This window comes from Gekko japonicus, unplaced genomic scaffold (assembly GCF_001447785.1).
Source record: "Gekko japonicus isolate JY-2015 unplaced genomic scaffold, Gekko_japonicus_V1.1 scaffold145, whole genome shotgun sequence".
NCBI lineage: Eukaryota > Metazoa > Chordata > Lepidosauria > Squamata > Gekkonidae > Gekko > Gekko japonicus.
The window spans coordinates 198,823-225,148 of record NW_015173678.1 but is presented as its reverse complement, the minus strand read 5'-3'; the positions used below and the strand labels follow the sequence as shown (position 1 = coordinate 225,148).

At 45.9% G+C, this 26,326-nt stretch overlaps 1 protein-coding gene across 1 annotated transcript in view; it reads right to left on the bottom strand.

The window, feature by feature from the left end:
* The window catches only part of SEMA3A (semaphorin 3A), a 397,277-nt gene extending 370,974 nt beyond the window's left edge, over positions 1-26,303 (bottom strand). The window contains exon 1 of the mRNA XM_015422974.1: positions 26,082-26,303. Coding sequence (XP_015278460.1) covers positions 26,082-26,199 — 118 coding nt within the window. The 5' untranslated portion in view covers positions 26,200-26,303. The remainder of the gene's footprint in view (positions 1-26,081) is intronic.
* Between the last annotated feature and the right edge of the window lie 23 nt (positions 26,304-26,326).

Genomic DNA, 26,326 nt, shown 5'->3' with positions numbered 1-26,326 from the left:
GGACTTTTGCCCAGCAAGGCTTCTGATTGGCTGTGTCGATTTTTAGAACCGTTCATTTGGCAGAATCTGGCTCCCACCTTAGAGGATTGTCACTATGTGACTGAAGGTACGCTGTGGCCATCCGTTCCTGGCTGGCTCCACCTCCTGCAGCAGACATTTTGTCGTTCATTTGGCAGAATCTGGCTCCCACCTTAGAGGATTGTCACTATGTGACTGAAGGTACGCTGTGGCCATCCGTTCCTGGCTGGCTCCACCTCCTGCAGCACACATTTTGTTTCTGCATTCAGCAAACAGTGTCAGAATGACAAAGGTGTCGCGGGCTCAAAAAGGTTGGAGACCCCCGAGCTAGACTACAGATTGGGATATTTCACAGAGACTATAGAGGGGGTTCTCTGGGTCAATGGTCAACAGAAGAATGCAGGCAGAGTGTGACACAGAAAGGGAACATGGAGGTGAGGAAGGCAGCAGAACTGGACACTGGAACTGGTAGAGGGACAAGGGCAAGCATATAATTGACAATGGAGGAGGAGGGTCACATCAACCTCATGAATTTGTAAGGAAAAAAAGGCGCTGAGATGGAGTTGATCTGGTAATAGCTACACACATTCCAGAAATATTTAAATGTAAAGTCTTTCACTCTACAGCTTGCAAATCCAGTTGCGCAGAACTGCCTCAACACCCAGGGTCTCTCCTTCCACTCTGGGGCCTGTCATTCCAGGCCCATAAAACTCCTACTAATTCCAGGGACTGTCAATCTACCTTTGAGCCTGTCATTCCATTCCCAGAATACTCCCAGGGGCTGTCATTCCACTTAGTGGTCTCCCATTCCAGTTCCAGAACACTCCTACCACTTCCTGGGGAAGTCATTCCAGCCCAAGACCACTCCTGCTACTTCCAGGAGCTATCATTCAACTCCGTGGTCTCTCATTCCAGTCCCTAAACACTCCTGCTCCACCCTGGGGTCGTCATTCCACTCCATGGCCTGTCACCCCAGTTCCAGAACACTCCTGGTACACCCTGGGGCCGTCATTCCACTCTTGGCCCTGTCGTCCCAGTTCCAGAACACTCCTGCTGCACTCTGGGCTTGTCATTCCACTCTGTGGCCTGTCATTCCAGTTCCAAAACACTCCTGGTACAACCTGGGGCCGGCATTCCACTGTTGGCCCTCTCATCCCAGTTCCAGAACACTTCTGCTGCACCCTGGGCCTGTCATTCCACTCCAACCCTGGGCCTGTCATTCCACTCCAACCCAGTGCCTGAACACTGCTGCTTTACCCTGGGGCTGTCATTCCACTCCGTGGCCTGTCATCCCAGTGCCTGAACACTCCTGCTCCACCCTGGGGCCGTCATTCCACTCCGTGGCCTGTTATCCCAGTGCCTGAACACTCCTGGTGCACCCTGGGGCCGTCATTCCACTACGTGGTCTCTCATTCCATCCTCAGAGTAGTGTATTTGTGCCCAGAGACCCTAATGGAAAATCCATTCCGCATTTTTATTGCAACTCTACTTGTACCGTAATGTTTTCTAATGGAGCCCATGCAAGTCAATTAGCATTCCTGGCTCCCATGATTTCCAATGGGCCTTCCAGCGTCTCCCATTGTTTCCAATGGGCAATCCTGTCCTTCCTTTTAGTAGATCCCCTTCCAGCTGGACCCCTCTTTGGACTTTGCCCGGGCCGGCATTCTTTCCCCCTGCTGGCCAGAGCCTTCTGCATGCACCCCCTCTCCTCCCTGCTTCCCTCTCACAACTTTAATGACAGTAGCTCACAAAGTAGACATTTTGCTCACAAAACTCCACAGCTTAGAGGGAACATTGGTGGTGGGCCCCCTGAGAAAAACATGGGCCCCCTGAGAAAAAAGTTGTTAGCTACGGGCCTGTCTCCTGCCCTGCCCGGGCCCAGGAGCCACCTGCATTCCGGGTGGCTGTTTCCCTGGGCCCGCCCACCTGTCAAGGTGATTGCAGGACAGGGCCAACCCCCCTCCTTCCTCCAACCCAGGAGTCGCGTGCTACATCAGAGGTGGCTCAGAGCAATGACAGTAAGAAGACACAGTCCCGGTAGTGTTGAAATTGGAAGGAAGACATGGAAGTGATAGATTGGGGCTCCTAGAGAATACAGAGAGAGAGAAATGGAAAGACTACCCCAAACTCCAGAAAAAGGCCTTGGCACATGGCAGTGCACAGCAGCAGTGCTCTTCTTGATGGTAGGGCGAGTGAGAGTCTGGCTCAAAGCCCAGTTCAACAAACACCCAAAACCCAGGAACAAAGAGAGAGGGGGGGGGTTCTTTGGCTTCACATTCGGAATGGGTGGTTCAAAACTACTTCCGCCCACCAACATCCTATTCCCAGGAAGGCATGCACTGCCATCTTCTTGCTGGTGGGGTAAGTGAAAAGGGATGGCTCTGGAGGACTCTGAGTCTGGAGCCAGGAAAGAAATGCTGTCGCTGTATGAAAATGAAGATCTGCCTACTAGTTACCTTGGGAAGTTGGCCATGCATTACAGTCATTTTGCCAGCAGTGCAAATGAAAGTGAATGGCTGTAACTGCCCTTGCTGGTTCAAAGCACAAGTTTTCTCTGGTCACAGCCTACCCCTCGATGAAAATTCAGGTTCTTCACCATGAGGCCGATGTGGGTAAAGAGTGCTTGTTGATGGTTTCTCATCCTCTTGGAGGGGAGTGACAAGTGGAGTGCTTCAAGGATCTGTCCTGGGACCTGCTTTGTTCAACATCTTTATCAATTACTTGCATGAAGGAATAGAGAGAATGCTTATTAAATCTGCAGATGATACTAAATTGAGAGGGGTAGCAAATACACTAGAAGACAGAGTTAGGATGCAGGATGATCTTGACAGGTTGCAAAACTGGGCTAAAACAAAATGATTTTCAAATAAATGTAAAATTCTACATTTAGGTAGGAAAAATCAGATGCATAATTGTAGGATGGGTAAGACTTGTCTTGGCAGTAGTATGTGTGAAAAGGATCTAGGGGTCGTAGTAGACCATACACTGAACATGAGTCTGCAGTGTGATGCAGTAGCTAAAAAGGCAAATGTGATTTTGGGCTGTATCAACAGAAGCAGGGGTCATTTCGTAGAAAAAGAGCTAGGGGGACTCATTAGCATAACTCATTAGCATATGCCACACCCCCTGACATCACCGGAAGTGTGTCCTCCCCACAGCTGGCGGCGACCTCCAGCGGGCACCAGCAGGGAGCTCCAGGCCCCGCCCTCCCGCACCTCACCCGGGGGGATGGCGTCCCCCCACATCCCCCCCCAAATGACCCCTGAACAGAAGTATAATGTCCAGATCACACGAAGTGATGGTATCACTTTACTCCACTCTGGTTAGACCTCACCTAGAGTATTGTGTTCAGTTTTGGGCACCACAATTTTAAAAAGATATAGACAAGCTGGAAGTTGTTCAGAGGAGGGCAACGAAGATGGTGAGGGGTCTGGAGACCAAGTCCTATGAGGAAAAGTTGCTCATTATGTATAGCCTAGAGAGGAGATGACTGAGAGGGGATATGATAACTGATTTCAAGTACTTGAAGAGCTGTCATACAGAGGATGGTGCAGAGTTATTTTCTGTTGCCCCAGACGGTCAGACCAGAACCAATGGTTCAAAATTAAATCAGAAGAATTTTTGGCTAAACATTAGGAAGAACTTCCTGACAGAGTGGTTCCTCAGTGGTACAGGCTTCCTTGGGAGGTGGTGGGCTCTCCTTCATTGGAGGTTTTGAAACAGAGGCTAGATGGCCATCTGTCAGCAATGTTGATTCTGTGAACTTAGGCAGATCATGAGAGGGAGGGCAGGAAGGGTTGCAACAGAGCTTAGTTCTTGTGGCCCTTTCTTACATGCCCAGGGAAATGCTGATCGCCACTTTGGGGTCAGGAAGCAATTTTTATCCAGGCCAGTCTGGCTAGAGATCTTGGAGGTTTTTGTAATCTTCTGGGTGTGGAACAGTGGTCACTGGGGGTGACTGGGGGGAAGTATTTGTGAATTTCCTGCCTTGTGCAGGGGGTTGGACTTGACAACCCTGGAGGTCACTTTCAACTCTACGATTCTATGATTCTTTGTTCTCTGTGGGGCTAAAGATTAGACAATACCTGCCATTTCCTCCCAGTGTTTCTTTGTGGCATTCAATTTTATAGATTCAACTTGCTTATCTCAATGACTTGCTATTACAGGCATTACTATCAGTTCAGGAAAAATTTATCCCAGTGCCATAATGAGAAGACAACAGTCAATGTATTTCCCCCTTCATCAAAGTTAAAGGGAAGATAAAGGAGTTTCCCTCTTTGTCATGTTCTAAGCCATTGTTTTTAGCTACTTAGATATTTATGCGCTGCTTTTTTCCCCCACTGGGGACCCACAGCGGCTTGCAACTTCGTTCCCCTCTCTTCCATCACAACATTTAGGGGTGCCCGGTTGCCCTCCACAGTAGGCAATCTCCCAAGCCCATGCTCCAGGCTCCTGCTGCCACTTGACAGACTAGCAGGAGTAAATATTAGAGGGAAGCCAGCATCATGCGACACTCTAGGAATTCCTCAGACCTCAAATAGTAAAAATCCTGAAGCTATGAGAAATTCCTAGAGGTTCGCTAATCCTGTGAAATCACTTCTGGGTATGGAACTAGAAGTGACATCACAGTGTTGTATAATATTTGTTTAGAGAATCCCCCAATACTAAGGGATGGCAAGTCTATAAAAACTATGTTAGTTGAGTGTGACTGGCCCAAGGCTACAGCTAGCTTCCACGGCAAAGTGGGTATATTTGAACCTGGTTCTCCCAGATCCTAGTCTGAGATGAAGCTGGCTGGAACTCCCTCAATGAGAGGTTCAGTCCAGTCCTGAAAGGCAGCCTGCCCACCACAAACGATCTTTCCCAGCACTGAACAGATGTGGAGGAGCACTCATTGTGGAGGAGCACTCTGCTGTTCTTCCCAATAATCTAATTTTTTAAAGCTTTTGGGAGGCAAGGGTTGAGATTTTGATAAGTAAATTCTACCATTCTTTTTAGTAGACATGTGTAAGTAGCCCCAAAGCTTCCATGTACATTTTGATGATCATGTGTGTGGGGGAAGGCTGATGCTTTTAAAAGTAAATAGTTTGCCACTTAGAAATGCAAGAGAAAGTGGATGAATACACAGATATTTCAGGGTGTGCTAGAGGTGATTTTAGCTCTGCAAGATTGTATCTCTCCTTATATATAACTGTGAAGTGGGGTGGCACTTTCTGAACATTCCACACACTCCTAAATCAGTTGGATCCATGATGTGTCACTCAGAAGCTGTCCCTATCCACTGGCTGCATTGCCTGAGCCCCGCCTCCAACATTCCAAACAGTTTGCTGTTCCTCAGCCCCCCCATAGCCAGTCATAGAATCACAGACTGTTAGAGGTGGAAGGGACCTTGCAGGTCATCTAGTCCAACCCCCTGCACTCTGTAGGAGCGTAGCCGAAAGATAGCCCTACAACATACCTGAAAGATGGTTGTCCAGCCTCTGCTTAAAACGTCCAGTGGAACACAGAGGTTGTTCGCATATGAGGCCTGATTGGCCTTTGCCTCTAACATTCTAAACAGTTTGCTGTTGCTGTTGGGAGTCATTGAATGTCTCCTGAGGTGGAATACGTATCCCAATCTTCCCTTAAACGGTCACTGGAGTTACTAATCTCCCTGTGGAGCCTGGAGATCTCCCAGAAATCACTGTGTTTCCCAGCCACAGTGCATCATTTCCCCTACAGAAAATTTCCCAGCTATTACAGCTGATCTCCAGATGACCAAGATCAGTTCTCCTGGAGACAATGGCTGCTTTGGGGAGTGTACTCTATGGCATTATACCCTGCTGAAGTCCCTCCCCACCCCAAACCCTGCCCTCCCCAGGCTCTACCCCTCAGATCTACAGGTATTTCCCAACCCAGAGTTGGCAACCATGTAATTGGCTATGGACCCACTTTCCAGACTCTTGGACCCCAGAAAACATGGCATAGGAGGAGGTGCTTTTCTACTTCCACTGCGACTACATAGTCCCAAATTAACATAAACCAACCTCCAGGCAGCACCGGGCGATCTCTAGCTATTAAAACTGATGTCCAGATGACCAAGATCAGTTCTCCTGGAGACAATGGCTGCCTTGGGCAGTGGACTCTATGGCATTATACCCTGCTGAGGTCCCTCCCCACCCAAAATCCTGCCCTCCCCAGGCTCTACCCCTCAAATCTACAGGTATTTCCCAACCCAGAGTTGGCAAGCCTGTAACTGGCTATGGAACCACTTTCCAGACCTTTGGAACCCAGAAGACATGGCATAGGAGGAGGTGGCTTTCTACCTTAGCTGCCACTGCACAGCCCCAAATCAACATAAGTCAAGGGTGGAGGGAACCATACCTGTTACCATGACGCTGTCCTCCCATACTACCCACTTGGGGCAGCAAAATGACTTGAGACAAGCCCTGCCTTATAGCTAAGCAGAGGGAAATAAACATGGCTTGCCTCCCTCTATTTCCCCCTTCCTTCTGTCGCACCACCAGCCACAGCTAGGACACTCACCTGGACTTTCCTTCTAGAGCTCATTGTATTTCTTCCCACAACGAGCTTTACACCTAGTCTATGATAATGAAGAAATAACACCTCTCAAATGTTTACCATTAAGAATATTTAGAACTGATGAGTGACTCTGTTTTCACTCCTAGCAGTGTAAATTCAACCTAAACCAATGAATTTACAGTTATACCTTGAAAAAAATCTGGTTTGGGATGTGCAAATCATTCTGTATTTGCAATATATGGATATGTATGCTTATGTATTTGTATAAAACTTAGTTATAAATTTGGGTCATGCAAATGTTTTTCTTAACTTCAAAATGTTGTACACACCATTTGAAAGAAAAATCTTTTATAGTGCAATTCTAAACAAAGCTACAGCCTTCTAAATCCAGTGAATGGGTTTAGAAGGACCGAACTCTGTTTAGGAATGCATTGTTAGTCTTGGGAAATGACCAGATCTGGAGCCTACTTAGCTGTGTTCTCAAAAGATTGATGGTAAGATAGTTACACTGACTACAGTAAATGATTATAGAATGGTGTCCAAAAGATGCTGGGAGTGTAAGAAAAAACTTTAAAGCCAGAGCACGTTGACATCCCTTGAGGAAGGGAATGGTGAGATAAAGATGGTTTCATAAAAATCAGTCTATTCTTAAAATGTAAACTTTCATTGGCAATATAGCTCAACTCAACTTTGTTACCAATGTACAAAATAATCATCACTAGGGATAGGCATGAACCGGCTCATGAACTAAAGTTCATCATAAAGTTTGGCCGGTTTGTGGTTTGCAAAGTAGGAGCCATTTAAATCCCTGCTTTCTGTTCCCTGTGGCTTTTTGCAGGGAGCAGAAAGCAGTGCTTTACACTTTAAATGGCTCACAAAGCGATCCAAAACAGTTTGGTTTGCGAACCAGTATATTGATTCATGGTTTGGTTCGTGATTCAGCCATGAATCTAACTGCAAAAATGTGGTTCGTGCCCATCCCTTATTATCCCTTTATATCCACCACATTCTTCTACTAATATTTGTTTTGTGGGAAGGAAAAGGCTCTCTAGCAACACACTAGCCATAAACAACTTTTGTTGGAAAGAGATTGACCAGAGATGCTACAGAAGATTGACCAGTGATGCTACCAGAAGTGCTAAAGTGTCATGCCACCAGTTTCCAGAGGAGCCAGGTGTAGGTGAATCTTGAATCTGCAGGCTTTTGGAGGTAATTAGGGACATGAAAATTCTACCATGGTTTCTCATGGGAAACCATCAAAGACCCAATGTTTGCTTACTGTGCAACTGAAGGAGGGTTTGTGAGAGGGTAAAAAAGACCACAGAGATTTTCAGTTATAAGAAAAAAATGAAACGTTTTGCATAGCTTTCATGGGTTAGTCTGAGGGAATCACGTAATAGGAATCAAACTCACTCACACCAATTTAAACATCAGCTTGGCTTAGTTTACATGTTTTCAAGAAAAGAATTCTGCACAGAAGCTACTGAAGGTGTATATGAATCTCTGCTAATGCTCTATTCCAGTGGTTCTCAACCTGTAGTAAGCCTTAGAGGATCACAACTCAGCAGGCCCTGCTCCAAGTTCTTATCTCACCCACTCTTTGGAAGGACTTTACACCAGAGACATCAAGAAACGTCTTTACTGGTTAACAACTTCTAGATAGAAGCCAGGTGTCCAGGAATGGAAATAAGCTTGGAAGAACTTTCAGAGATGTTCAGAGAAATAGGTGTGTGGGGGGGGGGGAGGACACAGAAACAAACACACAAACTTTTGGTATTCAACTGAAAACTATCATTGGCAATTATTGACATCTATGCAACTGTGCAATTCTGAAGACAAACAGAACAATCCTAAAAAGGTCACCTCAGAATCCTACTCAGGCCTACTCAATGGGGCTCACTCCCAAGAAAGTATTTGTAGGATTGTACTGCTAGACAAGAGGCATCAGCAATTTTCACTAATTACTCCCTCCCACTACAGACCCCCCACATCACCCTGATGCTGTTCCTGAAGGTCTGATGAGCCCCTGGGAACAAATTGAGGTGCGGGTCAATGGATTGTGTGTGGGGGGGTAGTGGGAAAGTCCACGGTTGGACCCCACCATCTAAGAATGCAGGCAATTAATGTGAAAACCAGTTCCATTTTATACCAGAAGTAACTATGATTTCTGCATTAAGCCCATGGCTCTTTAGTGTCACTCAGTCAAACAGAGTTCTTGGGGAGTCCAGAAACAAATTCAACATGTTTTCTGACTAGTGATAATCTGGAGGCCAGATGACTGCATAATCTGGAGGCCAGATGACTGCAGGCAACAGTGGCTTTTCAAGACCTATCCCTTTGAAAGAGCGAAGAGCCAATTTGGTCTCCTTCAGTTGGCTCCTTTCTAAGAAAATCAAAAAGCATCCATTTTCCTACTGCCAACAAGGGTGTGGAAAAGGGTGTGAAAAAGACTTGAGGATTTTTTGGTGTACTCTTGTGAGCCCTGAGGGGTCCTTGGTAGGGACCTCTCCTGAAGTTACAACTGATCTCCAGACTATAGAAATTGCTTATTTAGTATTTATTTAGTTAAAACATTTATTCCACTTCTTCTGGAGGAAATGCCTGCTTTGGAAGGGGAACTGCATGGCATGATACCCTACCAAGATCCCTCCCCTCCCTATACTCCACGCTCCCAGGTTCCACCCTCAAATCTCCAGGTATTTCTGAACCCAGAGTTGGCAGCCATAGTCCTTGAACCCCCATTTGCCCTACTGGGAGTGGTATGGTTTTTACATCAAATTAATTTAGCAAAAGTGTAGTTTGCCAAGTGAGGAAGCTGTACCATCAGCAGCGACATTGAGATCTCTGTCCCCAAACTCATCACCCTTTCCACAGTCTGATGAGAAGACAGGTATAAATAGTGAGAACCTAAAATGTCCCTAACTTCAGCTTCTTGTTCCCTTTATAAGCTAGCATGCAAAACAGACATCTTTTATGCTATTAAATAGCACTCATTAGAGGACCTCGGATTGTCCAGCCCTCTTCCCCAGTGCAGATCACCTCTTGGTTGAGAGTTCTGTGGTGCTGAAACTTCAACATAGCTTCTTCTGCATCAGACTTTGGAGCAAACCAGCTTTGTGGATTTCTTTTCGAGTGGAAGGGAGGTCAAGTAGTCATTTAACCTGGTATTAGGCAATGGGGGCAGCTGCCCAGGGCCCCATACTTAACAGAAGCAACTGCCCACAGCCCCACCCACTCAAAGTAGGGGAGAAAAGAAGAACAGTTCTTGCTGGCTGCACTTGCCCCGGGGCTCAGGCAGCTGGCTTCTGGTGGCAGTGGTATCTCCAGCCCACCTCACACATGGCAAGAGCCACTCCTTGTGTCAGACTCCTGCATCAGGCTGAAGTCCAGGGCTGTTTCCTTCTCCAGGGTTCCTTTAGTAGGGCTTGCCCTTGGGAAAGAACCTCAGAAAAGAGTGAGGGGAAGTTACAATACCTTCTCCCTGCTCCTGCCAGTAACCTATCTCTCTAGTTGCCGTAGGTGAAGTCTGACCCTCCCTCCCTGATTTTGCCAGGGCACACCTTTTAAAGGACTGACCGGGGATGGGACAACTCTGGCCTCACCCACTCTCTCTATCCTGAGGGATGAGCCTATGGGAGTGGTGGATCCTAGGCCCAATGGGCAGCTGCCTGCTTGGTATCCTATTTCCCCTGCCCTCCCTCATGGGAAGCCTTATAAGGTTTTTCCTCTGGTCCATGCTGGCCAAAGGAGGTCACTGCAGCCTGTTTCCTGCCCTACCCTTCCAAAGAAGCCTTCCTGGCTCCCACAACAGATGAGGAAAGGGCCATTGCTGCTCTTCTTGTCTCATGCCTCTGCTGCTGGCTCCTGGGGGTTGGCTGCTGGCCAGCCCCTGTCCGGCCTGCTGTTTCTGAGTGTCGTAGTAAGCTGGGAAGCTGCTCCTGCAGCATCACATTGAGCTTCTGCAGCCCTTCCTGGACGGTTTCCTTGGCACAGTCTAGAACAGGGGTGTCAAACTTAAGGCCCATGGGCTGGAAGCGGCCTGCCAATGATTTTAATCAGGTCCATGGTTCTTTTCTTCCCTCCTCCTCCCCCTCCTGTTCTCACCATTTGAAGTTTGAGGCTGCCAAAGTTCCCAGCTCCCTCCATCTTGTCTTTGCCTGCTGCTGCAGGAAGCTCTTCTGGGCTTGCAAAGTTACAAAGAAAATATGAAATGGAATTTTCCATTAAGGTCTCTGCACTCAAATAGGCTACTCTGGGATTGTCTGTGTGGGACAGCACAGAGTGGAACGACAGCCCCTGGGAGTAGCAGTAGCATTCTGGGAATAAAATTCCACTCTAGGGGCCCTCATTCCAATCCCAGAATGCTTCTGCTACTCCCAGGGACTGACATTTCACTCGGGTGGCTGTCATTCCAGTCCCAGAGTAGTCTATCTGGACCCAGAGACCTTAATGGGAAATCCATTCTGTATTTTCTTTGTAACTTTGTCTGTGGCACAATGTATTTCAATAGAGTGGAGGTCAAGAAATTTCATTTTCCAACGTTTGTATAGTTGAAGCTGTTCCTTGATGGAGTCTCCTTGCAAATACAGGGTTGGTGTTTTGAGCCAGCTTTTCTCTGCTAGGGTTGCCAAGTCGATCTTCTGCCGGAGCGGGGGGCTCCCGGCCGGCATCTGGTGTGCACGCGCGCCGCATGCACGTCACCTGGAAGTGACGTGATGACGGCAGGCACGCTGGGGGTGAGGCCATGGCCATATCAGGGAAAACCATAGAGTTTTCCCTCTGATTGCCGTGGCCCTGCCCCCAGCGTGCCCGGCGTGGTCGTGTCACTTCCGGGTGACACGCACGTTGGGGTGGAGTTCCCCCGGGGGCCCGATCCGGCGGCGGCAGGGAACGGGTCTCTGGGGCGGGGATTTCCCCGCCCCCCAGGGGGACTTGGGAAGCCTAGTCTCTGCTGAATGGACCTAAGAACAGATGCCTGAGTGAGTACTCTAACCTGGGAACCCACAGCCAAAGGGGGACATTACACTGGAGAGCCCATTCTGAGTAGGCCTGCGGGGGAGGGGGGATGCTTGCAATGGCCATTCATTTTATGTTGCTAGGCTCAGAACATTTTATATTTTTAGTTTATATTTTTAGCTTCTGCTGTGATGTTTTTTCTTGATGTTTTATTTTTACAATTGCATTGCGAAACCCCACTATTCCCCAACCTTTCCATTTTAGGCAGGCATCTTTTGGGGAGGCCCCAGAATCACTACTGCCCCTGTTTTCAGTTCATTGAATGATGTCATGCTTATGTATTTGTTTCATAAGAAAGAGAAAGTTGTCTTCAGAGTTGTGGGTTTCCACACTATAAGGCTCCATCTCTAGCCCTTTTCAGATGCTTGATTTTAGTGCTCCATCCATACATGGATCTGCGGTGGCTCAAGTGGTTAAGACGCTGAACTGCAGGTTGTGGAAGGTTGGTAGTTCAGCAGTTCAAGACCCGAGTTACCACATGATGGAGTGAGCTCCCGTCTCTAGTTCCAGCTCCTGCCAATCTAGCAGTTCGAAAGCAAGAAATTGCAAGTAGATAAATAGGTACCACTTCGGTGGGAAGGTAACAGCATTCCATGCGCCTTGGTGTTTAGTCATGCTGGCCACATGAACGGAAACATCTTCAGACAGCGCTGGCTCTTCAGCTTTGAAACAGAGATGAGCACCGCAACCCTAGAGTCGGATTCAACTGGCTTTTGAGCAAGGGAACCTTTACCTTTACCTTTTACCATACATAATAGGAATTGCCACTGCATGCAACCCCCTCAATACAGAGCATCACCATGGTGGGTCACAGTGCCTGTTTCTCAGTTCTTCAGTGCACATGAACAAATTTCCTCAAAAAATCAGGGGTTCCATACACATGTACCTGAACTACATATGTATGGAAAATACACATTGCCCCATTCACACAAAATGGTGACCACACATTACATGGGAATTGCGCACAGTACACACTCCTATTATGCACAGGTGAAGAATGAAAATCCAATGTCTGAAAAGGACTTTTTTGGCTTCTATATGTAATTGTCAAGATAAATCTGAATGCAACTTCACCACAGTGATACGTACAGACAATGTGGTTGCAGTCTCTGTGATGTGGAATAATTTCACATAGTTCTATTCCTCAAATTGTTTCAGGAAAAGCACAAGAGAAACAAAGAAACTGAAAGGAGAAAAAAGAGATGACAGGGAGGAAATGAAAGGCAAACAGAACAAGAGGAAGACTGATAGCAGCTGCATCTGAGTCACAAAAGCAAGGAATCCAACAGTGAAAGAATCTCTCTGCACTGGAATTGGAGCAGCACTGCACTGCACTAAAGAAGCCTGCCAGGGAAACTTGCTTTGAAAAGGGGATCTGGTTATATCATGGAGCACTGAAAGACCTGCACACATACATACATTAGCCCCAACAGAGACAAACTCATGGTGTGTACTTGAAATCACAATCCTGCTCTCTGCTTGCTTCCACTTCTGCTTCTATCTCCCACCCAATAGATTGTTCCCCAGGCAAGGACTGTTTGGTCCTCCAAGGGACCAGGGAGCTCCTTATAGGGGAGGGCTATGGAAGGCCAATCAAGAAGCAGTTCAGGCTCTTTTGGGGGGAGATGGACAAAGCAAATAGCCTGCAACATTTTCATTTACGTCACAATAAGAGCAAAAGCTTTTGTACAGTGAGCAAATGTTGTGCCTTGACAGTGGTGGTGGTGGTGGTGGTGGAATGTGCCATCAAATCACAGCTGACTTATGACAACCCCATAGAGTTTTCAAAGCAAGAGACGTTCAGAGGTGGTTTCTCATTGCCTGCATCCATATTGTGATCCTGGGTTTCCTTGGAGGTCTCCCATCCAAATACTAACCAGGCCTTAGCTTCTGAGATCAGATGAGATCTAGCTAGTCTGTGTTATCCAGGTCGGGGTATGTTGTGCCTTAGAGATTAATAATTATCTATATTCTAATGTTTGGTTCAGGAAAAAAAAATCCAAGGTGCAGGAATTAGAGATAGCTGAGAAATACTGCAAAACTTCTTGCATGTTCTCATAAAACCCACTTACATGCCCCCCCCCCCATAGTGTCTGAATGTTGTTCCAGATCCTTTGGCTTCTTCTATCCTTCAAAAAAGAAAGAGCAAGTAGATTCATGAACACTAACATTTATGCATAATGAATATGAATTTGGGGAGAATAGCCTGAAGCAAATTTTCCTAATGTGAACTGATTTTAAACTATGATACTTTTTGGATTTTTAATGGCATGCAGCATGATATGATACCACATTGAAAGACAGTTCCACAAGAATCAAGCCCCATGCAGAGCCAGGGACAGCAAGGACATGCCAAAAGTTGTCTGGAAATAGTAATGGAGAGGCCTGGTGGTATAATGGTCAGAGGGCTAGACTCACATTTGGAAGATACAGATCCAAACCCCCACTTGACCATGGAAGATCTTTTGGGCCAGTTTGATGTACTGACCTCCAAAAGTGGGATGCTTAGTGCATCAGATTCAGAGAGCTGGGAGATTAAAGGGTTAATGCCTCACTGTGAAGCACAGGTTGACTGACCCTTTCTCTCTTATTGGTCCGCACCAGCTGAGGAGAGCTTTAAGAATATCTGAGTGCCAAGGAAAAGGGTCCTTTTCACCTTGTTTTGTCTCTAGCATGTCAGAAGCCAGACAGGTGGAGTTAGTGTGTCTGTAAGAGGGAAACAGACAAGTTCACTTGTGAAGGAACACAATTCCTTGCACTTACTGTGTATCATCAAATCTGAGGAAAAGTTCCAAATAAGAACTTTAGTCTAAGCATCAGCCAAACTGAAACCATTTATTTCACTGGGTTGAGAACTGAGGGTCAGTTTTGGCAGGAGAGATTGGCCAGTAGGTTGAAACTGCCAGTCTAGCCAAACAGAAAAGGAATATTGCTTCTAGGAAAAGGAGAATATTTCCTTCTCAGTTATTCAATGGGTTCAAAACTGAAGGGACTCCTGGATTGGGTGAAAAAGGAAACAGTCTTAGACTCCTCTAGAGTCAAAAGAAAAGCTAGAATTCCACAGGGAGGGAGAATAAGTACCGAAAGAAAATACTAAACACCAGAAAACTAAGATAGTTGTACGAATCTATTAGGACACATTGTTACATTGAAAAAATCTCAAAGACAAACAAACCTCTCACTGTTAAGAACGGAAATTCTAAGAAACTAAGCTTCAACAATACTTTGTAGCCTGATCAAAATATCATAATTTGTAAATACAACAAAATTTACCTCAGCTTTCTCATCACCTGCCTATTCCTAACCCAACTGTGTCTGTTTAATAAAGTTCATCATTCCTGTTTGAACTTTACTTTATGTCAAGTGCCATTTACAAAGGAAATAACAAGTGGACTCCTGCTTATCCTATATATATAATTGTCCTACATATTGGCACTTCCTGGCTCTCCCATTTGCTGTGCTGTGTACTCCATCAGTCATTGGCCAGTCAACCATCACTCAACAATACTCACGTATCATTGGCTGTGTACTGTGTCCAGTCCTCTCCCCCACCCACTGCCAGCCTGGACACCCTTCCCTGACAGAATAAACTGCCAAAATGGCTGTCTCTCCTGACAAAGATGCTTCTACTTCTGCTTGGTTCCTCTGCCACAGGTTAGCTACTGAGGTGGGACACTGGCTGTCAAACCATTCTTTTCTCCTGCTCTGGGGCTAACTTTTCCCTCAGTGGCTGCTGCTACTGACAGTCAGTAAAAAGGCAAAGGCAGGAGGCCCTTTCCAGGCCTCCTTTGGCCTTTGTGGGGAACTCATTGGGACCAATCCTGAGTAGGTTTGCCAGCTCCAAGCTTGGAAATTCCTGGATATTTTGTGGTGGAGTCTACAGAAGCCAGAGTTTGGGGAGGGGAGAGGCCTCAGCTGAATAGAATGCCATAGAGTCCACCCTCCAAAGCAATTATTTTCTCCAGGGGGAGAGAGATCTGCTGTCTGGAGTTCAGTTGTGATACCAGGCGATCTTCAGGCTCCACCTAGAGGTTGGCTATCCTAGGTGTAGTAGTTAGCACTTCAGACCCAGGTTCTTGCTGTGTATTGTGAGTGGGTGATTTTGGACCAGTTACAGACTTTCAGCCTAACCTACCTCACAGAGTTGTTGTGTAGATCAAAAGGGGGAGAGGAGAATGATATAAGCTGCTTTGGTCTCCACTGCGAAGAAAGACTGTACTTTTTCTCCTGGGGAACCATTGCTGCCAATCTTCAAGTGAGAGCTGGAGATCACTTAGAATTACAACTACTCTTCAGATGGCAGAGATCAGTTCCCCTGGAGAAAACGGTAAGCTCTGTGTCATTATTTCCACAACGGGCCTTATTCCTAGTTGATAATAAATCTCTGGCCTGGGCAAAAGCCATATATCTTCTCTACCACAGGGGCTGTTCAGACTGAGTTGGGAACAGCTATTTAGAGTTTGGTGGGAATGTCTGCCTCACAGTAGAACAAGCAGCAGGTGTCCATCATAGCCCATTACACACTCAGCCTGATCTACCCCTAGGGTTGCCAAATCTGAGTTGGTAAATTCCTGGAGATTGGGGATGGAACCTGGGTTGAAGTTCAGGTAGGGGAGGGATCTCAGCAGGGTATAATGCTATAGAGCCCACCCTCCAAAGCCACCATGTTCTCCATGAGAACTGATATCTGTAGCTTGGACAGCAGTCATAATTCTGAGATATCTCCAGGCCCCATCTGGAGGTCAGCAGCTCTCCCTACCTCATTGGCGGGCCTGTAGCCATGGTGGGGCATCTCAGAGCCATGCCCCCTTAATTAACAGTCACACCCCACAAAACATTATTTCCAAAGTTAGAATATTTTAAAGTCTAAATTTAGCTATGGCACACCATGGCGTGCCACACTGAGTCCTGGCTGTGCTGCCTTCTCCTCCAGCTGCCCGCCTTCTCCTGAATCACCCAACCCTCGCTCCTGAATCAGCAGCTGAGTTAGCCATGACAAGTCCTGCCAGCACTGCTTTCTCCAGCCGGCCAGTCCAGTGCTGCCTTCTCCAGCCAATTGGTGCACCCATCTTCTCTTGAATCACCCAGCCCTCCGACCTGAATCATAAGCAGCTGAATTTGTCACACCAAGTCCTGCCTGTGGCCTTTTCTCCAGCCTGCTCCACCCTCCCTACACACCAGTCTGACTGAGAATGGTAGGCTGCACAATTTGCACAAAAGCAAAAAAGTGTTGGGGTACAGGGGTGGGAGGGTTGGTAAGTCGGGGGAAGCTGCTTTACAGGAGCAAGTCTGCTAGACCAAGATCTCCTATCCACTTGTTTCTAAATCTTTTAAAAGTGTATCTATTGTTTACTGGTGGCAGAGCTTTGGTAATACAAACATTCAATGTCCAGTTCTCATTTGATGCTGAGTAAAAAAGGGGGAGGGGCTTAAAATACTACAATTCCTGTTTGAAGAGCTGCTGCAAATAATCCATAACTTATTTAAAGCAACTCAAGAGTCTAGGTCTCAAAGCTTAAAATACAGTTGTGTATGGACAGACACATGGCTGCCCCCCGGGGGGGGGGGAAGTCCCACAAGCCAAAAATGGAGGAGAGGAGAACAGTGTAAGGTGCTCTCGGTTCCCGTTGGGCAGAAAGGGTATAAATGAAATTTTTAAAAATCAGTAGCTTTCCTGTTGATGGCTGTGGTAATGACAAGATTATTTCCTAACTAAGAACTACAGAGTTTACTAGGAGGGCTGCAGAAGAGGCCTGAGCCTCTATGCCCTGTTCGTTGGTCTTCCATGGCAGTTGGTTGGTAATTAAGTGAAACAGGATGCAGGAGTATAGGGACCCTTACTAGTCTGGTTCAGCAATCATATTCTTATGTTCTAAGACCAGCCTGGGTTGATGACTCTATTTGGTGGGCAATGCTTTAAGTCCAGATGTTTGAAGAACATTGTGTGCATTTAAAAAGAAATCATTTATTTAGAAAAGGCATAGTCTGCCTTTCCAATGACCTGGCACAGGCAGCTAACAAAATAAATGTAAAAGAACAATATCCATCCATAATAAAAGTAGCCATAAAGGGCACTAAAAGCAGCCCTCAAATGGGATGCCAGCCATAAAAACAACAGTATAACTTCAGATAAAAGCTTGGCTAAAAAGAAATGTTTTGGCTCAGCCCTAAATGACCAGCTATTACTGCAGACTTCCCTGGGTTCCTGCATCCCCCCCCCACACACACACACACAATACCTCCTACAAATTTCACCAAATTGCTTAAACACATGAGGTAGATTCCCTGGCAACCTGTTCTTTTGCTCGGCAGCACCTGGAGTGCCAACAGGAAGGGGGGGATACGCAAATTGCAGTGCATAGTTTTACCATAGATTTTTTGTAAATCCTAGAATGTTCCGTGATGTCACTTCTGCTTTTTCTGGGAATGACTTCAGCATGCCGGAACGGCACAGGTTTGACAGTCTCTGCCCCTACTACTCCCAGGTCTTGCCAGCTGCATCCTGGCAACCCTAAAATGCATGGGGGGGGGATCTCTTTGAATGTTTAAGCTGTTTGCTTTGTTAGATTTATCTTTTAATCTAATTCCTATTATTCCTATTATTATCCTATAATCATTTGCATCGGTTTTGAACCAAATTTCTTTATTTTAATATTGTTTGAAGAGAAGCCACAGTGAAGAAAAAAAAAGAAATGAAGAAACACAATTATGATTTCAGTTAATTGTTCTGGAGTCACGTGTATTAAACTGAGCAACAATAAAATGAAAGGAACCACATACAGACTCTTCCCAAACATTTTACAGTGTTGAGGTGTATTCAGTAAATAAACAAGATGAGACAGATGCATTAGAAGTTTGCGGTTTACACATGCAGAGGATGAGTGTGGGTCACAAGATCAGAAGGACCTGAAGCAAAGCAGTTGCAAACTAGGCCATTTAAGAGGACTACTAAAAATGGGATAGTTTGTTTAGTTTATAAAAACAGAAGTGCAAAGGAATAAACTGTTGGAATATGCAAGGTGCATAGATAAAGAAAATGACAAGAACAGCCTGCAGGGGGCAGCAGAGGGGACAACTAGTTAGCATAGAGAGATTCGGGACTATTTTCAAATAGTCTCCTTCTGATTGGCTCACTTTTCCCGCTCCTGCTGAGAACTGTTTGTTACTGCTGGCTTTCTCCTGGCAAGTTATACTGTTAGATTTGATACAGAGAGTACTCCATCTTTCTGTGTTATACCTCTGAGGATGCCAGTCACAGCTGCTTGCAAAACATCAGGTCCTACAGTGCCAAGACCACAGCCATACAGCCCGGAAAATCTACAACAACTATAGTTAGACTTCTGTTTCTCTTTCCTCTTTCTTACAAAGTTTGTTCCCTTCTTAATAAACCTACTTTACTCTTTAAACAGCTTGTGCTCTGGTTACTGCATAGCTACACTCTGCCAACATAAACTAGCAGGGGACATGAACTGAAGTAAATGCTGGATCAGTATAGATGTAATTCTGCTCACCGCTAGGCATGTGGGAACCCACTTCCCCACTGGGAGGTCCCACAAAGGTGAGAGGTGCATGTGAGTGATGGACCATGAGAGGGTCTTTCCCACCATGAGAGGATCTTTCCCACCTAGTCTGTTTGCTGCTGAAGGGAAAGGGTTAACTGCATGGTCAGGACCCAGCCACGAGATTCTTTCACTCACATGCAGCCTCCAGCCATGTGTATCTACACCATGCAGCTGTATGTGAAGGGTTATGGGCCTTGGCCAATGTTCCCTCTAAGCTGTGGAGTCCTGTGAGCAAAAATTCTACTTTGTGAGCTACTGGCATTAACATTGTGAGCAGGTGATTTGGCTACTGCATAAATTAGTTTGCACTGGAGCCATCCTTCCTGAGCTAAGACAAAAATGTGTGAGCCGGAGGCTAAAAAACTGTGAGCTAGCTCACACTAACTCAGATTAGAGGGAACACTGGTTATGGCTCTCTTCTAACTGAAGCTAAAGATCCAGAGAGTGTGAAAGCTGTGCAAGTTCCCTCTCCCTCTTTTCTGCCTGTGCTGAGGAATGAATTCTTACTGTCCATCTTAACCATGGCACATTGGCACCGGGTCAATAAGTCTAACCAGAATTCCTACTTAACCAAGATTTTAAATCAGCATTAAAATCAACATTCAAATTCTGTGATTAACATCAGGCTAACATATTCCTCACTATAGGCAAGGCAGGTACCAGGAGTTTGGTCCTGAGAGGGAATAAGGAAGGGGAGGGGGAGATGGGATCGTCCACTTGGTTCCCAGTCTCTTCCAGAGTCTTAAGAAAGACTCAGCTTTGTGTTTGCATCCACCCAATGTGATCAGTAAGCTGATATATATATCCAAGGAACAATGGCCTGCAGTAGATGCTTCTGAGATCACAGTGAATTGTGAGATTGTATACAGTACTAAAGTATTGATGTAAGCATATGTTGATGGGAAATGGCCCGCTTCCTTCATGTTTCAACTATTTATGCTGCCCACCCACTGAAAATGTGTTTCAGTGGGGTCAATGGATATATTCAAGTCTGAGGCACAGTGAGGTGATAAGAAATCAATGTATGTGTGAACCCCCCTTTAAATGCAATCCAAAAACTCCATGCTCAGGTCTTGGATGATTTGCGAATTATAATTCACAAAATGAAATAACCACTGTGACGAACTGCACTTTGTAAGAGGCTTAAAAGTGCTGTACATAAAACTACAGGACTGTGAAGGGTGCTACAGGCAATCTGGCATCAGCTGAGCAAACAAACAAACAAAAGTCTTATGAGAGCTGGATGCTGAGGATAACAGATTCAGATTCCTGCCTTAACTGTGACAAGACTCGTGTTGAGATCCTCTTAGACTAGCCCTGACAGACAAGGGTTTAGTACTGACAAAGAATTCACCCATGACGTAATGTAGTCTTAATTCAGCATTAGCTGAGGGCAGTTTTGAACAGAGCCAGTGAGCTGGGGAAAAGTTTGGCAAGGAGGTTTGGGTAGAAAAAGAAGGCTCCCATCCAGGCCAAAGGAAAAGGAGATAAATCTTCTAGGTAGAAAAGAATCCCTACCCAGTTAAACAGGGAAAGTTATCTCTGAGGAGTAGAGATTCCCTGGTCTTGTGTGCTTGTGGAGATTTTAACACAGTTAACAACTCAAGGAGATTTCAGGTGTTCCAAGAGAATGGGCTTCGGTACTGGGAAGAGGGTACCAGCCTTCTGGGCACCAAAAGAGTCTGCTATTATACAGATAAAGTGAGCTGGAGTGGTTTGGGAAAACCCAGGAACAAAAGCCTCTCAAAGTAAAGAACTATAGTAACACTGAGGTCCCGGTCACATGGCGAATTTGCCGCGGGAGAGCCACGGGTGGTGGGTGGATTATCGGGGCGCGATCACACCGCAACATCTGGCAAGTGGAGTGCACCCGTGGCCAACCCATGGCATACTGCCGAAAAGTGCAATAAAAAAACAGTACCTCAGATGTAGTGGCAAACGGTTTGCCACGGGCTGCCTCCGGACTCCTGTGGTGTGATCGCGCCGGCACACTGCGTTTCCCTCCAGCCCCTCGTTAATGCGCAGGTGGGGCGGACAGGACCCGTGGTTTGCCGCCGATGCATTGGATCACGTTCTGGCGGCTCTAATTGCACCGGAGCAATAAGCCACGCCTCCCCCCAATGTTATCCGGCCGGTGTGACCGGGGCCTGAATAATTCAAGAAACTCTCACTAGCCTGAAATACAAGTATAAGAATTTTTGCTTATACTATTTTACCTTCATATTTTCAACCCCTGGCTTCACTTAACCTTTCCCCTTGATGCAAAATAAAACATTCTGTTATTTTTGAATTTTAAAAGCATCTGAAGTGCCATTTTCTGTTATTTAAGTTAAAGGGAGATCCTAACCCTTCCCATAGGTCCTGAGCTGAGAAAATAGCCATTACATATTACTGACTCGGGGTGGGACTGCTAAAGTTACTCTAAAGAGATTAATACAGGTTACCAGGGCTGCCCAGTCAGGGTGCTGTCAAACCTGTGTTTAGATCCAATATAGCTGCTCATGCCTAATGGATCTAAAGAGCACATTCAGACAGCAACATCTGTGAAAGTTTCCACAGTTGTTGGCAGCCCATTCTTCCCCACCCCTGAAATGGAGTTAAAAGACACCAGGGAAAGTCCAGTCCTAACACTTGCAAACAGGCCACAGATGGATTTTCCATAGTTTGATCAGTCAAGCACACTCTCAAGCCATCAGGATGGTCTGATCATTCCATCCCAACTTGGCGCCTTTTTTTTGCTCTCTTGGTGATATGCACATAACCACATAATTGTCCCAGCCAGCAACTCCAATGAACAGGAAAGGGAGTGATCTCTATCAGGCAACCATGGCTCACTGTGAAACAATGAGATCAAAGTAGCTCTGTGGAAGGACCAGTGAGCTTTCAAAGTGGAGACTTGACTCTAGGAAGCAGAAAAGTGCATGCGCAAAAAACCTGCATGGAGACATCTCCATGCGGGGGTTTGATTCCTCGGTTATGCACATGCACAAAAGACAGCAGAAATCACTACCCTCACCCAACCACACCATCTAATCATTCAGTGACGGACTGAGCCCGCAGCGAAACGGATTATGCTGGGATGTCTGATCGAATGTCTCCGTGTCAAATAACAACAGATAAAATTAGGAATGCTTGCCAACCACGCTAAGTGGCACGTCTGACCGCAGCCTCAGTGAAGGGACACAAAAATGAAAAACTGAGGGAAAATCTTGCCTCTAAGGGAGGGAAGTGGACGGGGTCTGTCATAACCACCTAGGAGAAGGAGGGGGCTGTAAACATGGAAACCAGAAGACATGAAGAACTAGATTGTACCATAACATCATGACTAGGAGAGGGAAGCTGCCTGCCCCCCAGGCTTCCCACAACTTCCATGCTTTCTGTGAATAGATTATGTTCATAGACAGGTTGTAAAGAAGGTGGCATGGTTGTGTACAAAACAACCTCCCATAATTCTATTCCAATAGCCATGGGGGTGGGGGCTGCCTTTTGACAAATAAAAGGTTAAAATACTTTCATGGTTCTTTGATTCCTGATTACCCCAAAAATTCAGTTGCTTGGAACTTCCATGTTGCTCACCATTGTTTTATCACCCTCTCTCTACCCAAAAGATGATTTCAATATGACATAAATGTGTACAGAACAGAAAGTTACAAGGATATTTAAAAAGAAGAAGAAGCAAGGTCACAGACAAGGTCTATTAGGCAACCTGAGAAACAGTGGAGTAACAGCACCCATTTGAGAGCCAGTAACCAAAAGGAAATTAAGGTTGACAGGGATTTAAACTTTCATGAATCTTCTAAAAAAAATCACCAGCTTTTTTCTATTTTAATTGTACTTGACTCATATAATTAGTCACTAAAATCACTACTATTTTTATTAACAATTATTTAGTAACAACTACTAACAATTGACTACAAAGTTTTTCTTTGGCACAAAATCCCAGCTGCACACATGCCAAATCAAAAAAGGCACTGGTCGGTAAAATGGGGGGGGGGATGTTTGTGTTCATTCCACAGTTCATTTTGATCAAGAGTAATCCTACACCTGAAAAAGACTCACCAAATAGTCCACAAGTGATGTTTGCATTTTTGAAATAGCTTTTTTTTTTTTTAATACAGAGTTGGTCCCAAACGCATGAAATGCCTTGTGGTGCCATCCTGGAAAACCTACTATGATGTTTGGGGCATATGAATCTGCTGCTGAATAACATTTCCCTATTAATGCGCCAAGAGCTCTTCAAATGATCCCTGTGCTCCTTTCATTGAGGAAATATTCACAGCAGGAGCTATTAGAAGGGCAATTAATTATCCAAAGCTTTATTAGTTTAGCTTCTTTATTCTCCCATGTTCCTCAGTAACATGATATTTATGACTTGTGTTGGTATCACAAGAATACATCCTGAACTCAGATTACCAGTGTCCCTCTAAACTGAGTTAGTGTGAGCTAGCTCACAGTTTCTTTAGCTTCCGGCTCACAGATTTTTGACTTAGCTCAGGAAGTATGGCTCCAGAGCAAACTAATTTATACAGTAGCAAAATTGGTTGCTCACAACTATAATGCCAATAGCTTGCAAAGTAGAAGTTTTGCTCACAAGACTCCACAGTTTAGGGACCATTGGTTGCCACCAATCTGATCATCCAAGAACTCTCTGCTAAGCAAAATCCATGTGGTGTAGAGTGAACAGTGTCAGAATTAGTAGGAACAAGCATTTAGTTAGTATGTTTAAAGGGCACTGCAAGTGTTTCAAGTGTTCCACTGACATTATCTATGATTCATAAGTTTAATTTTAAGCTTGGGCTCAAATACTTCATTAAATCAAAACATGAGGCTTGGATCATTAACATTCTTCTTCTTCTGCTAGCTGTCTTAGTTTTAATCACAGAAAAATTCTGCATCGGCATGGTGGAGTAAACAGTGCTGGATTTGGACTACGGGGGCCTGTGTACAAAATACCTGGTCCACCATGAAATACACTGGATGACATTTCAAAATTTGTTACCTCAGTATAGTCTTCCCCACAGAGTTGTTTTATAGAATAATAGAGACTATGTACACCATCTTGAATTCTTCAGAAGGCTGGGCTATAAATGAGGTAAATCACACTAAAAAGAGCACTTGCGCTGCATACTTAATTGGATGTAAATCCGATTGAGCCCAAGAAAGATATGCAGTGCTTTGCAATTTTTGGTGCCCATTTTGATACCCAAGACTGAATAAATAGCCTACAGGTACCAAGTCAATGAAAACAACACAATGTACAGAAACAATACAGCAATACTGCCTTAATATCTCACTCTGCACCCAGCCACATCAGTGATGCATTAAGCATGGAATGCATAATGATAATTCCTTATGGGGAGTGGTGTTAAAATGAAGGCTTCACTTAACTTTCAGGGAGTTAAAAATAGTCCACTGCTACTAATTAACCATTATTCATTTTAAAAGAATGTTGTAAACCACCTACTGAACCCCCCTTACTGTAACTATGTTTTAACAGAAACATGAAAGTAAACTGGATCACAAACAATTAAATATCCATTTAGGGGACCCAATAAATTGGTGCAGTAGCACCTTATACTAGCCATCAAAAGTGAGTTAGTTCACTTGCATTTATATCAAGTATTCAGTAATCTCCTCGTGACAAATTCATTAGCATTTTCTAGAAAGAGTTGTTTACACACACACTGTATGCCTATTTTAGAAAGGGTTCATTGATTTCACAATTACATCAGACTGCAGGAACGTTCAAATGGGTGCTTAATTTACCTAGCAAAGTATAACGAATGTCTGCCTGGACAGTTAACATGTTCATTCTCACATCCTTTACTTCAAAGTATCTTTACGCACATCAACTGAGCTACCCCCATGTAAACAGCCTGAGCAACTTAATTAGTATCAGAGCCTAGCAGGTTGGGTTTTTTGCTTTTAAACTCCTGCCAATAAAAACAAGAATCCTCCCTAGCATGGAAACAGACTTTTTAAAAGGAAAGATCCTTTTTTTTTTTCCTGGCACAACATAAGCTGTGCAGACATGATACTCTCTGCAAAGGGGCTGACATCTCTGACCACAAACACATGTTCCTTCTCTTTCCTACAGCAGGGAAAATCAGCTTTGTTACTTGTTCACGTCTTAAACCAGAATACTCCAAAAGTTCTTTTTTGTTTGTTTTTTAAGGTGGATTTTTAAAACGTGACCCTGGCTTTTTTCATATACCACAAACACATAATACCGAACTATACTGTATAGACTTTGCGTGCTTTCAAAGTGCTGGAAGAAGCCTGGAGTGGGTGTGCCCCCACAGTTCGAACTGATGAGAGAGGCCAGGTTGCAGCCAGTGAACTGCTGAGAATGTTGGCGAGATGCTGCTCTGCCGTTTCCGCACCGCTCCTCGCAACCCGCAAGTTCTCTCTCCCCGCCAAGACTTTCAGCACGAGCTAAGCTTATGTAGACAACGTGCACAGATCAGGCAGAAATACTTGCAGTGCCTCAAGTGCAGGCGAGCGCTATATTCCGCCCCCCTCCTCCTCCTCCGCCGTCTTTCTCCCGGAGCCCCTCTCTCTTCCTTTACACTTCCCAGATTTCTTGGCAAGCCCCCCCCCCCCCGCTCTCCTGCTTCTATCAGGCATCCGACTGTCAGACTAGTATTGTTTGAATATTCATGATGGCAGAATTAACTCTTTCGTGCTGTCAGAAGCCCGAATCGCGAGGGAGGCCGTCCTCGTCACACAGACACAGGAGGGTGCAGAAGTATTCCGGCGAACGGTGCAGATGTACGTCTGGAAACGCTCGCGCACAAACAGAGCCCCCTCCGTAAACGCTGGCCGCCTGCTGCCTGTCGAGCGCTCCCCCCCCTGCCCCCCCCCCCCCCCCCCGCCTCGGGGGCCAGCGTCGACGAACTCTTTCCTTTGTCTCTGCCGGCAACCCCGATCTCCCCAGTCCGCCCAGCGCGGGGCCAGCCTTACCTTTGTAGGTCAGCTTGAGGCGCGGCACGTTGCTCCCGCCCTGCTGCTGGCCGGCGGCTCTCTGGGCGGGCAGCAGGACTCCCAGTAGCAGCACGGCGATCCGGCCCAGCCAGCCCATGCTGCGTCCCCGGCGTTGCAGTCGGCTGGCTCCCGGGGGCGGCGTGCCCCCCGCGAAGAGTCCCCAGGGGCGATCTACGGGCGGAGAGGGAAACAGGTGACGGCGGTCAGTCCCCGCATGGCCCGGC